The sequence below is a fragment of the Molothrus ater genome, chromosome 30 (genome assembly GCF_012460135.2).
Source record: "Molothrus ater isolate BHLD 08-10-18 breed brown headed cowbird chromosome 30, BPBGC_Mater_1.1, whole genome shotgun sequence".
Lineage (NCBI taxonomy): Eukaryota > Metazoa > Chordata > Aves > Passeriformes > Icteridae > Molothrus > Molothrus ater.
Genome location: NC_050507.2, coordinates 50,001 through 63,172, shown reverse-complemented (window position 1 = coordinate 63,172; position 13,172 = coordinate 50,001). Strand labels below are relative to the sequence as shown.

Sequence of the window (13,172 nt, the reverse complement as noted above, 5' to 3'; positions counted from 1 at the left end):
CGCATCCCCGACCCTTCTCAGGCACCCCAAACCCCCCTGTCCCACCTCTCGCGTCCCCGCGCTGTCCCCGACCCCCGGCCGGGCCCCCATCCCCGCTCACCTCGGCGGCGGCCGGGGGGCCCCGGGGGCGCGGCCGGGGCGCCGCAGGGACCGGAGCAGCGCTCCCAGGGCGGCGGCGGCGGCGGCGGCGGCGGGGGGCGGCCCCGGGGGGGCGGCGGCGGCGGCCTGAGGCGGGGGAGGAGCGGGGCTCGCAGCGGTCCTGGAACCGCACAGCGACCCCCGACCCCAACCCCGAGCATCCCCCCACAAACCGGACCCGCCGCTCCGACGGCGCGGCCGGGCCGGGGCTCACCGGGGCCGGGCCGGGGGTCCCGGGACAGGCGCGGGCGGAGCGCGGGGTCCCCGCCAGCAGCAGCAGCAGCAGCAGCAGCAGCAGCGCCGGGCGCCCCGCCATCGCCATCGCCATCGCCCCCGCCCTGCCGCCGCCTCTTATAGCCGGGCCGAGCCGGGCCGGGGGTCCCGGGGGAGCGGCGGGAGCAGCCCCGGCCCCGCCGCCGTTAATGAAACCCATTTAGCAGCCGCGACAGCCGCCCCCGGGGACGGACGGACGGACGGACGGATGGATGAGCGGACAGGGGAGCCCCGCACCGCCCGCCCCGCCCGGGCCCCGCAGCCGGAACCGCCGGGGCTGCGGAGCGAGAGCCCCGGGACCCCCGAACTGCACCGGGACTTCACCAGGCCAGGACCCTTTGATACCGGGACCCCTCCCCTGTCCCGCGACCAGCCCCAGACCGGGACCCCTCCCGGGTTCCCCATCACCCTCACACCGGGACCCCTCCCCGCTTCCCCATCACCCTCACACCGGGACCCCTCCCCAGTTTCCCATCACCCCTACACCGGGACCCCTCCCCGGTTCCCATCACCCCCACACCGGGACCCCTCCCCAGTTTCCCATCACCCCCACACCGGGACCCCTCCCCGGTTCCCATCACCCTCACACCGGGACCCCTCCCGGGTTCCCCATCACCCTCACACCGGGACCCCTCCCCGGTTCCCATCACCCCCACACCGGGACCCCTCCCCGGTTCCCATCACCCCCACACCGGGACCCCTCCCCGGTTCCCCATCACCCCCAGACCCCCCCCGGTCCCCCCGCTCGGCCGGGTCTCGCTGCCGCCCCCCGGTGGTCGCTGCGCGCTCCTGCAGCCCCGACGGCGCGGCCGCGGCTCCCCCGACCCCAAACCAGCCGAAATCGCCCCAAAAAACGCACCCGGGGGCGCCCCGGGACACTGCGGTGGGCGGCAGTCCCGCGTCCAGCCGGTGCCACCCACACCGTGAACCCCGGGGTGTCCCCAGCCCGCACCCCCCACAAAGGGCAGCAGCCGGCGGCTCCTGGGTAATATTTAATGTTATATTTGCAGCATAAATAAAAGGCACGTTACATGTTTGGTATGACACGGCCGAGGGCGGGGGAGGCTGGGACGAGTCCCCCGGGTCCCCCCGCGGCCCCGGGCCCCGCGGGGCTGTGAGGACCCGCTCACAGGAGCCCGGGCGGGGCGGGGGTCCCTCGGGGGCTGCGGGGCTCGGGTCGGACCCGCGGCGGCCGCTCTACGATACATGGGTGCGTATACGCGTCGATATGGACTGATAAGATACTACACAGGTACTCGGGGTCCTTTTTGGCTTCTTCCATTATTGATCGTCAAAGCTCGTGGCACAAAGCAGCTGGGGGTGGGGGGCGCGCCCGGGACCCTCGTCCCGTGTCCCTTCGGCACCTCCCGGGCTCGATTTGGGGTCCCCTTGGGGCGAACGGAGCAGGAACGGGTCCAGGAGCCCCAAAATGTCACAATTCCCACCCCGGCCAAGAATCGCGGACCAAACACCGGGGCGGGGGGGAAATGGGACCAACTCTTCCCACCCCGCCCGATCCGCGGGGATTTGGAGGCTGAAGAGGGAGGAGGAGGAGGAGGGAGGGAGCAGCAGCTCCCCCGGGGTCTGCAGCCACCCATCCGTTCCTATCCAGAATTCCATAAAATCCACAAACCCCCAAACCCCGCAGCCGATCCCGCTCCCCGCGCTGCCCCAGCCCGGCCCCACCGGAGCCTTCGGACCCCGCGGAGCCGCGAGGAGCCCCCGGTGTCCCCGGGCCGCGGGTCCCGGCAGGGAGAGGGGACAGGAGAGGGGACAGGAGGGGACAGGAGGGGGAACAGGAGAGGGGACAGGAGAGGGGACAGGAGAGGGGACAGGAGAGGGGACAGGAGTGGGGACAGGAGGGGGAACAGGAGGGGAAAGGAGTGGGGACAGGAGGGGGAACAGGAGGGGACAGGAGTGGGGACAGGAGAGGGGACAGGAGAGGGGACAGGAGGGGACAGGAGAGGGGACAGGAGAGGGGACAGGAGAGGGGACAGGAGGGGACAGGAGAGGGGACAGGAGTGGGGACAGGAGTGGGGACAGGAGGGGGAACAGGAGGGGACAGGAGAGGGGACAGGAGTGGGGACAGGAGTGGGAACAGGAGAGGACAGGAGGGAGGCTCGGCCCCCGGGATGCCCGGGGCTGGCAGAGCAAAGTGCAGGCGCCCGGCGCTGCCGAGCAGGGCCAGGGAGGAATCAGCACGGAGCAGAATTGGGGGGGTTCGCCCCAAAACTGGTGACAAAGCGAGGCGGGGCTGCTTTTGGGGTAAAACACACGGGGAATGGGCACGGGAAGCTCCAACCCTGTGAGTGACCCAGGTACGGCCGGACCCGGACTCAGCTCGCTCCCGCTTGTCCCTGACCACCTTTGGAGCTTTCCTTTTTCGGGATTTGCAGAATTTTCAAGGCACTGGCGATGGGGGATGTGGGAATGGGGAGCTCGGGGCAGGGAGGGACGGGGGGAGCTGCTCCTGCACCCCCATCCCGAGGGGACCGCCAGGATTCCCGGGAAGAGCAGCGAGGCAGGACAGCCCCACCAGACAAAGCCCAGTCCTGGATTTTCAGGCCTTTGCTCGTTCCTGGTGCCGCCGCGAGGGCCCCACACAAACGGGGGAACCAGAGGGGAGCGGCCCCGAGCTCAGCTCCCCCTGCCCTCCTCTGCCCCGGATGGACACCCGGGGCCCCCACGCCACGGGAGGAGCTGCTGCACCCTGCACCCCCCGCCGCCCCCCAGGGATCCCCCAAAACGGCTCTGAGCCCTCCCTGGCCTCACCTGAGGGCCGCACCTGGGCCCTCCTGGCCACGCCCTGCAGCAGAAACACCCTGGTGGGGACAGGGAGTGCTGGAAACAGCCGGGAGCCCCAGACTGGGCTTTAGGAACAGCTTTAGGGGGAAAAGGGGGTCTGGGGGATGTGTGGGACCCCAACAGGAGATTCCCGGGGCTGGAGCACGGAGAGGAGCTGGGATGAGCAAGAGGAAAAAGGGGAGAGCGGGAGCAGCGACACAAACCCACCCTGACCCCGATCCCGGCTGAGGAAGAGCTGCCCAAGAGGGAGGGAGGGGTAGAAGCCGGATTCCATGCCTGGGAAAACCCCAAACCTCGGTGCTGAGATCCCAGTCCCCTGCTCAGCCTTGGCTTTGGGTTTCGCTGTCCCTGGGAACCTTCCAAGCGTGGAGGAACCAACCAAAGTCACCTGGACAAACCAACCTGGCTCCAAAGTGGCGAGTGCGACCTGAGGGGGGCTTGGCTGAGGAGGGACCTGAGGGGCAGCAATGCCAGGGGCTGGAGCGGTTCCATGGACAGGGACAAGATTCCTTCCACATCCCAAAAACACATGGCAGCCCTTCCCATTCCCATATCCCATTTCCCATTCCCCATTATTTCCCATTCCCATTCCTATTCCCTATTCCCCATTATTCCTCATTATTCCCCATTCCCCATCATTCCCCATCATTCTCCATTATTCCCCATTATTCCCCATCATTTCCCATTCCCGGCTCCATCTGCGGTTCCTGGGGAAGCTCTGGAGCCACCCGGGCACACCCAGCACAGAGCCCGGTGTCCCCCCAGCAGCACAAGGGACCCGATCCCAGCTCCTGGCGTGGAGGGTGGCACCTGCCCCTGCCCAGCTCAGGGGTGGCTCCTTTGTCTGCCCCGGCCGGGCAGCGACAGAGGCTCGGTCCCCAAACCCCGACCCCGTTCCCGCTCCCTCCCTCAGAACAGTCCCGTGATTTAAGGCCACCATTACTGAGGTCACCGGGGTCCGTGAGGGGGAGCTGCTCCCAGGGCGTGCGCTGGGCTTGTCCAGGGCAGCCGGGGCTGGGTTTGGGTTTGGCTTTGCCCAGGGAGCCGGGGCTGGGTTTGGCTTTGCCCAGGGAGCCGGGGCTGGGTTTGGGTTTGCCCAGGGTACCAGGGCTGGGTTTGGCTTTGCCCAGGGTACCAGGGCTGGGTTTGCCCAGGGAGCCGGGGCTGGGTTTGGCTTTGCCCAGGGTACCAGGGCTGGGTTTGGCTTTGCCCAGGAAGCCGGGGCTGGGTTTGGGTTTGGGTTTGCCCAGGGAGCCGGGGCTGGGTTTGGGTTTGGGTTTGCCCAGGGAGCTGGGGCTGGGTTTGGGTTTGGGTTTGCCCAGGGCAGCCGGGGCTGGGTTTGGCTTTGCCCAGGGAGCCGGGGCTGGGTTTGGGTTTGGGTTTGCCCAGGGAGCCAGGGCTGGGTTTGGCTTTGCCCAGGGTACCAGGGCTGGGTTTGCCCAGGGAGCCGGGGCTGGGTTTGGCTTTGCCCAGGGAGCCGGGGCTGGGTTTGGGTTTGCCCAGGGAGCCAGGGCTGGGTTTGGGTTTGGGTTTGCCCAGGGAGCCGGGGCTGGGTTTGGCTTTGCCCAGGGTACCAGGGCTGGGTTTGCCCAGGGAGCTGGGCTGGGGCCGCTCTGGGCACTCCCGTTGCTGTCACTGCCAGCTGGCCCTGCCTGTGTCCCACTCCCATTCCCTGGGAATGCAGGAGCAGCCCTGGCCAGGCCGTCCCTGTCCCAGCACCCGGCCCGGAGCAGCCCCTGAGCGCCTGGGGACCCGTCTGTCCCCAGCCCCACGCTGTCCCCAGCCCCACGCTGTCCCCAGCCCCACGCTGTCCCCAGCCCCACGCTGTCCCCTTGTCCCACGCTGTCCCCTTGTCCCACACTGTCCCCAGCCCCACGCTGTCCCCTTGTCCCAGCTGCTGGGGCACAAGCCCAGAGCAGTCCTGGCTCCCAAAACTCCCCCATGGCTGGGGCAGGGGCTGGGGCTGGGGCAGGGAGGAGCCCTCGGTCCCAGAGCCCAGAGCTCCAGGAGGCTCCTGGTGAAGGTGCAACAATTTGGGGAGTGGGGACAAGCCTGGGGGGCAGCACGGGGACAGCAGGGATGTCACAGCCTCCTGTGCCCCCTGCAGCATGGGGACAGCACATGGGGACAGCACATGGGGACAGCACATGGGGACAGCACGGAGTGCCACAGCCCCCTGCCCAGGGACAGCACGGAGTGTCCCCAGAGTGCCACAGCCCCCTGCCCGGGGACAGGGCCAGCACCTGGGGCTCCCCAGATTTAGTGTCAGCCACAGGAGCCCTGAACCCGCCCTCCCTGGGGCTCCACTGGGGGGGAAAGCGCCAGAGCCGCCCTTAACTCAAACTGAACCAGAACCAGAAGAACAGAACCCAGACAGGAGAGGGAAAGTCCCAGAGCCCTGTGGAACAGAACCCCAGACAGGAGAGGGAAGGTCCCAGAGCCCTGTGGAACAGAACCCCAGACAGGAGAGGGAAGGTCCTGGTGCCCCATGGAACACAAGCCCAGACAGGACAGGGAAGGTCCCTGCGGTGCCCCTCAGAACAGACCCCAGGAGGGACAGGGAAGGTCCTGCACCCCTCGGAACAGACCCCAGACAGGACAGGGAAGGCCCCGCGCCCCGCGGTCGGTGCAGGCTGTGCTCAGTCCGTGTGGGTGCCCCCAGCCCGGGGCCATCATCTGCCGGCAGAGTGCGACTGTGGGGCCATGATGACGGGCGAGGCCGCGGGCACGGCCAGCTCTGTCCTTTGCCCGGCCATGTGGGCCAGCACCGAGCTGGCCACGGCCTCGGCGGCCGAGCGGAGCCCGTTGGGAGCGGCCGAGGCCGAGCTGTGCTGGATGACGGGCGCGGGCGAGCCCGAGGGCTCCGAGCTCTCCTTGGGGCTCTCTGCGGGACAGGAGCGGGAGAGGAGAGGGTCAGGGACGGCGGGGGCAGCACCGGGGGGACAGGGCATGGGCTGGGGGGGAACGGGGCTGGTTTGGGAACGGGGCTGGTTTGGGAACGGGGCTGGTTTGGGGGGGCAATGGGGCTGGTTTGGGGTGCGGAACGGGGCTGGTTTGGGAACGGGGCTGGTTTGGGAACGGGGCTGGTTTGGGGTGGCAATGGGGCTGGTTTGGGGGGGCAATGGGGCTGGTTTGGGAATGGGGCTGGTTTGGGGTGGCAATGGGGCTGGTTTGGGAATGGGGCTGGTTTGGGGTGGCAATGGGGCTGGTTTGGGGTGCGGAACGGGGCTGGTTTGGGGTGCGGAACGGGGCTGGTTTGGGGTGACAATGGGGCTGGTTTGGGAACGGGGCTGGTTTGGGGTGGCAATGGGGCTGGTTTGGGGTGGCAGTGGGGCTGGTTTGGGAATGGGGCTGGTTTGGGGTGCGGAACGGGGCTGGTTTGGGGTGGCAGTGGGGCTGGTTTGGGGTGGCAGTGGGGCTGGTTTGGGGTGGCAATGGGGCTGGTTTGGGGTGCGGAACGGGGCTGGTTTGGGGTGACAATGGGGCTGGTTTGGGGTGGCAGTGGGGCTGGTTTGGGGTGGCAGTGGGGCTGGTTTGGGGTGCGGAACAGGGCTGGTTTGGGGTGGCAATGGGGCTGCTGGCCCAGAGGACGATCAGGGACCAGCAGGAACGGGCTGCACGCTCCAGCCTGGAGCAGCGAGAAGCCAACCCCAGGGCATACGGGGGCAGGACAGGGACAGGAGCAGGAGCTGGGACACGGGGACCCTCCCCACCCTCCCGCTGGGACTGCAGCCCCATCCCAAGGAGCTGCTGGATCCTCCTCAATTCCAGGCAGGAAGCAGCACAGCTTCCCGAGGAGGGCAGCACTGGCACAGCCTTCATCCCACCGCTCATTCCCTGCCCATCCATTCCTCATTAACGGGAATTAATTTCCCCCCAGGTTTTGGAGCCGAGGCTGAGCAGCCCCTTCCCCACCTGCCAGGGGGAGCAGGATGCCCTCAGCAGGCCCAGGAGCTGGGCTTTGGGGGGCATTTTTTACCTAAATCACCTGCTTTGCTCTTTACTGCTTCCCAAGCCATAAAAATCAATCACAGCCCATCACGAGGCTTTGCCTGCTGCGTTTTTCGGGGAATTTGCAGCCCCGTGAGGGGACGGGGGCAGACAAAGGCAGAGCCCTCCTTCCCTTTGTTCTTCCAGAATTTTGGGAGGCAGAGCCTGGGGATCACCTGGGAGATCTCAGATGCCCCAGAGGTGCCAGCAGGGAATTCCACCTCCCTTGGCAGGAGCAAACAAAGGCACAGCTGGGATGTTTGTGGCACGTGAAACCCCAGCAAAAACCAACAACCCAGAGCTCTGCACCCAGAGGTGCCAGCAGGGAATTCCACCTCCCTTTCAGAAGCAAACAAAGGCAGAGCTGGGATGTTTGTGGCACGTGAAACCCCAACAAAAATCAGGCGTGGGGCTCAACCCCTCCCTTGTCCCGGGCTGGGAAGGTCGAGCAGAGCCATCTCCTGCCCTGGCACCCCAAGAGTGCAGATTTCCAATAAAGCTCAGAGTGCCCAGGGCAGCTGCAACCCCATCAGGGACCTGGGGCTTGGTGCAGGACCTGCCTGGCCACAAATCTCGGCCATAAAAAGGGGCAGGGGGGAGGGGGGGAGTCTCATTCTTAGCCTGCAGATGTGGATGAATTCCTGCTGCTGAGGGGGAATCGGGATGAGCAGGGAGAAGCGGGGAGCCCCCACCCTCTGCAGGGCTGGGGCTTGGGGATTTGGGGACACTGAGGGCTCAGAGCCAGCCAGGGGTGACAGGGGCTGTGCCAGGACCCCTCCAGCCCATCCCTGTGCCCCACCAGGCAGGGCAGAACCCCAGAGCCCCAGACAGGGGGCGAGGCACAGCCCCCAGAACGCTGAATTTTCATTTCTTAGATAATCTTCCCCCTTTTTCTCCCTGTGTTCCTGCAGTTCCCACTCTCTCAGCCCATCCTCCCGTTTTTCCAAGGAACACTAGAGGACTCCAGCGTCCTCCCAAAGCCTCTCAGCAGCCTGGAATTGGCATTGCAGGGAGGGCAGCAGGACCCAGATCGTGTTTAGCTCCCGGCTTGGTTATAATGAAACAGCCAGCATTAAAAAAAAGAGAAAATTATGGGAAGAAAAGGAGATAAAAAGGAGCCTTTTCCTTTTTTTTTTTCTTTTAACTGCCAAGCCGAGGCAGCCGGGTGGGGATGGCAGAGAATGAGCAATGGAGCTCCAGGATGTCGTGGAGGGAGGGAGCCTGGCCTTGGTGTGGAGCAGCAAATTTGGAATTTCCAAGGGGTGATCAGGGCTGGGCTGGAGCCACAGCAGCCAGACACCCCTGGGGGACAGGGACACAAACCCGGGGGACACAGGGACACAAACCTGGGGACACAGAAACACAAACCTGGGGGACAGGGACACAAACCTGGGGGACACAGGGACACAAACCTGGGGACACAGAAACACAAACCTGGGGGCACAGGGACACAAACCTGGGGACACAGACCTGGGGGGACACAGGGACACAAACCTGGGGGGGGACACAGGGACACAAACCTGGGGGACACAGGGACACAAACCTGGGGGACACAGGGACACAAACCCTGCCCTGGCACTGCCCTCATGGCAGCGGGTGCCACCCCAAGGTCGCAGGGACAATCTGGGGGATCCCCCTCAGTGGGATGGGCAGGAATGCCCTGGGGGGCTCTGAGGGGGTTTTAGGGTGTCCTGGCCCAGCCCTGCACTCTGCACTCCCTGCTGGGTCCTGTGCTGTGCCAGCCCTGCCCTGCAGTGACCCCGACAGACAGGGGGTGACAGGGGGTGGCAGGCAGGGCCCAGCTCAGCCTGGCCCAGCTCAGCCCGGCCCAGCCCAGCCCGGCCCAGCCCAGCCCGGCCCAGCCCAGCCCGGCCCGGCCCAGCCCGGCCCGGCGGTGCCATCACTCACCCAGGTAGCCCTGGGTCTTCTTCTGCAGGGCTGTGACAGGACAGTCCTTGTGGGCCAGCAGCAGCTGCTTCAGCTGAGCCACCTCGTTCCTGAGCAGCGTCACCTCGTTCTGAGGGGACACACAGACACACACAGACCTGAGTCACTCCTCAGAGCGTCCCAAAACCCCCAGAGTGTCCCAAAACCTCCTCGGAGCTTCCCAAAAGCCCAGGGCCGTGCCCAGCCCCGTGCCCCACTCACGCTCAGCTGGATGTTCTGGCTCGTCAGCTCCTCGGCTTTCTTCTCCAGCGAGGACACCCAGAGCTTGCGTTTCTGCCGGCAGCGCGAGGCGGCCGCGCGGTTCCGCTCCAGGAAGCGCTGCCGGCGCTCGTCCGGATCCTCGTCAGCCGCACGGCGCCTGCGGCCGCCCGAGCTGGGCACGGGCTGGGCCGGGGACACCTGGGGACAGCACAGGGAGAGCTGGGCACGGGCTGGGGACAGGACAGGGAAAGGGAGAGCTGGGCACGGGCTGGGGACACCTGGGGACAGCACAGGGAGAGCTGGGCACGGGCTGGGGACAGGACAGGGACAGGGAGAGCTGGGCACGGGCTGGGGACACCTGGGGACACCTGGGGACAGCACAGGGAGAGCTGGGCACGGGCTGGGGACACCTGGGGACACCTGGGGACAGGACAGGGACAGGGAGAGCTGGGCATGGGGATGGGGCACAGATACAGGGGGCAAGAACAGGGGATGGAGGACAGGGACATGGGGCACAGGGATAGGGAGAGGGGACAGGGGATGGGGACAGGGGATGGGGACAGGGCCTGTGCTCAGCAGTGGCTCTGGGACAGGCAGGACACGGCGCTGGCACCGCAGAGTGGAGTGGAGCTCGGTCCCGCTGCCACCGCCCGGCACGGTCGCTGCTCAGGGCAGCAGCAAATCCCAGCTTTTAAGAATGTAATTTGCTTTAAAAATTAATTTTCCCCTCAAAACCTCCAGCCAAACAAGCTCTGGGAGGCAACGGGGAACGGGAGGTTTTGTAGGGCCCCAGTTTTATTGGGGAGAACAAAGGGAGAGCAGCCAGGGCTGGCAGTGGAGCAGCCCCAGCCCCACACCGGAGCCCCACAGAGCTGGCCCAGCCCCACAGAGCCGGCCCAGCCCCGGTGCAGCATATGGAGATTAAACTCTGCAAGCCCAGCCGGGCTGGAGCAGGTGGCCACGCTGATGGAGGCTGCTGGCATTTGGCTGCTGCAGGAGCCAGCCCGGCTGATGGCCTGAGCGAGGAGCATTTAACCCCGATTTGGGCAGGGAGAAGAGGGGAAATGCTCCTTCCCAGGGCTGCCAGGCAGATGAAGCAGGGCTGCAGCCCCTGCCTGGTGCGCTGGGAGTGCCTCAGTGCTGAGCAGCCCTGGAATGAAGAGGTTTTAACCCATTCTGCAGCGCAGGGAGGATGCTGGGAGGTTTTGTGCTCCTCGCCCCAGGGCAGCAGGAGAGCAGCAGCACACACAGACACACACAGACACACAGACACACACACACACAGACACACGCACACACACACACACACACACACACACACACACACACAGAGACACACACAGACACACACAGACACACACACACACACGCACACACCTGTGGCTGCGCTGGCGAGGGGGTGTCGGGGTGCTGGCCCCCCTGGCTCTGCTCCGGCCGCGCGGTCACCATGGTGCTGGCCGAGCCCACGGCCAGGCTGCTGCCGTTCAGCGAGGAGGAGGCTGCCAGGCTGGCCTTCAGCCTCTGCCAGGGGAGAAAAAGGCACATCAGAAAAGGCACATCAGAAAAGGCACATCAGACAGACAGCCTGGGGAGGGACCCCGCTGGACACGGGCACCGGCAGTGACCACCCCAGTGGGCAGTGTCCACCCCAGTGGGCAGTGTCCAGCCCAGAGGGCAGTGTCCAGCCCAGCGGGCAGTGTCCACCCCAGCAGGCAGTGTCCAGCCCAGCGGGCAGTGTCCAGCCCAGCCCAGAGGGCAGTGTCCAGCCCAGAGGGCAGTGTCCACCCCAGCGGGCAGTGTCCAGCCCAGCCCAGTGTGCAGTGTCCAGTCCAGCCCAGAGGGCAGTGTCCAGCCCAGAGGGCAGTGTCCACCCCAGTGTGCAGTGTCCACCCCAGTGTGCAGTGTCCACCCCAGCGGGCAGTGTCTGACCCAGTGTGCAGTGTCCAGCCCAGAGGGCAGTGTCCAGCCCAGCAGGCAGTGTCCAGCCCAGAGGGCAGTGTCTGACCCAGTGTGCAGTGTCCAGCCCAGAGGGCAGTGTCCAGCCCAGCAGGCAATGTCCACCCCAGCGGGCAGTGTCCAGCCCAGCAGGCAGTGTCCAGCCCAGAGGGCAGTGTCTGACCCAGTGTGCAGTGTCCAGCCCAATCCCTGAGTGCCCACAGCGGGATCCAGAGTGTGCCGAGGGAGCCAGGGGTGCCTGGTGCCAAATCCCTTCCCTGGCTCTCTGGCCAGGAGCTGCTGGAGGCTGAGGGCCCCCCTGCCCCCTCCCTGCCCCTCACCATTTTGGCTTCAGAGTGCACCGGGAGCGCTGAGGGCGACAGGGACCCGCTGCTGCTGCCGCTGCCGCTGCTGCTGCTGCTGGGGGGCCCGGGGATGCCGGGGATATTGGGCACCATGGCCAGGGGCCGGGCCAGCTGTGGGGAGCAGGACAGAGGCGCTGGCACTGGAGCAGCCCTGCGGGAGCTCTGGCAGAGCGGGGCTGGCAAACGCCCAGCCCCTGTCGCCCCCGACAGCTGCTGCTGCCACCCAGGGTGGCTGTGCCAGAATCACCCAGCGTGGAGCGCAGCGAAGGGGCAGCTCCTTCCCTTCCCTTCCCTTCCCTTCCCTTCCCTTCCCTTCCCTTCCCTTCCCTTCCCTTCCCTTCCCTTCCCTTCCCTTCCCTTCCCTTCCCTTCCCTTCCCTTCCCTTCCCTTCCCTTCCCTTCCCTTCCCTTCCCTTCCCTTCCCTTCCCTTCCCTCAAAGCAGGCTGCTCCCAATGGAAGCAGCTCCTCAGGACCCTGTGGCTCCCAGCCCTGCCTGGCAGTGCCACCCATCTGTCAGGGCACGGATTTGGGTTTTTCCAAAGGGACTGATTGCCCTCTGCCCCTCCTGCAGCCCCCAGGCTGGGAGGGGAGGCACGGAGAGTGTGAGCAGGGCAGGGCAGGGCTCTGGAAGGTTCTCTCACCGAAATGACAGAAGGCATCTGCACGGGGGGCCCGGGCAGCACGGGCATGGTCTGGCCATTGGCGAGCTGCACGACGAGAGGGAGGGAGGAGCCGGGAGAGCTGCAAAACACAGCAACAGGGCTGCAAAACCACAACAGGGCTGCAAAACCACAACAGGGCTGCAAAACCACAACAGGGCTGCAAAACACAGCAACAGGGCTGCAAAACCACAACAGGGCTGCAAAACTGCCCTGGGAGAGCTGCAAAACACAGCAACAGGGCTGCAAAACCACAACAGGGCTGCAAAACTGCCCTGGGAAAGCTGCAAAACACAGCAACAGGGCTGCAAAACCACAACAGGGCTGCAAAACCACAACAGGGCTGCAAAACTGCCCTGGGAGAGCCGCAAAACTGCACCACTGCCCTGGGAGAGCTGCAGAGCTCTGCACCACTGTCCGGGCCATGGCAGTGCCAGCTGTGCCAGCCGTGGCAGCTCCCCCGGCCCTCCGGGGATTCCCGGCCGGAATTGCTGCCCCCGGATACTCACCCCAGCTGCCGGCTGGAGGGCGGTGCCTGGGTGATGACCGAGGTGGGGGACGGCAGCGTGGCCGCGGCGTGCAGGGCGTCGTAGCCCAGGTGCAGCGGCAGCGAGCCCGGGCGCACGATGGTGGGCGTGGGGGTGGACAGGATCACGGCCTTGGGGGGGCCCTCCTGTGGGGCAGAACACACGACAGGGGCCGCTGGCTGCAGCTCCCCGGCTCTGCCACGGCTCTGCCACGGCTCTGCCTGCTGCAGCCCCCAGAGACCCCCATCACACAAACCCAGGGGAGCGCATCAGCCACGCCGCGTGCTGAGGGGGCATCGGCTCCAGCGCCTCCGCTCGGGGCGTCTGAGAGG

The 13,172-nt window shown here is 66.4% G+C and overlaps 1 protein-coding gene across 1 annotated transcript in view; it reads right to left on the bottom strand.

Annotated features, from left to right (window-relative positions):
* Positions 1-5,782: 5,782 nt before the first annotated feature.
* The window catches only part of LOC118697393 (cyclic AMP-dependent transcription factor ATF-7-like), a 48,550-nt gene continuing 41,160 nt past the window's right edge, over positions 5,783-13,172 (bottom strand). Inside the window, exons 6-12 of the mRNA XM_036400013.1 lie at positions 12,823-12,986; positions 12,296-12,395; positions 11,631-11,765; positions 10,732-10,875; positions 9,355-9,552; positions 9,115-9,223; positions 5,783-6,100 (exon numbers count right to left, since the gene is read on the bottom strand). Coding sequence (XP_036255906.1) covers positions 5,889-6,100; positions 9,115-9,223; positions 9,355-9,552; positions 10,732-10,875; positions 11,631-11,765; positions 12,296-12,395; positions 12,823-12,986 — 1,062 coding nt within the window. The 3' untranslated portion in view covers positions 5,783-5,888. The remainder of the gene's footprint in view (positions 6,101-9,114; positions 9,224-9,354; positions 9,553-10,731; positions 10,876-11,630; positions 11,766-12,295; positions 12,396-12,822; positions 12,987-13,172) is intronic.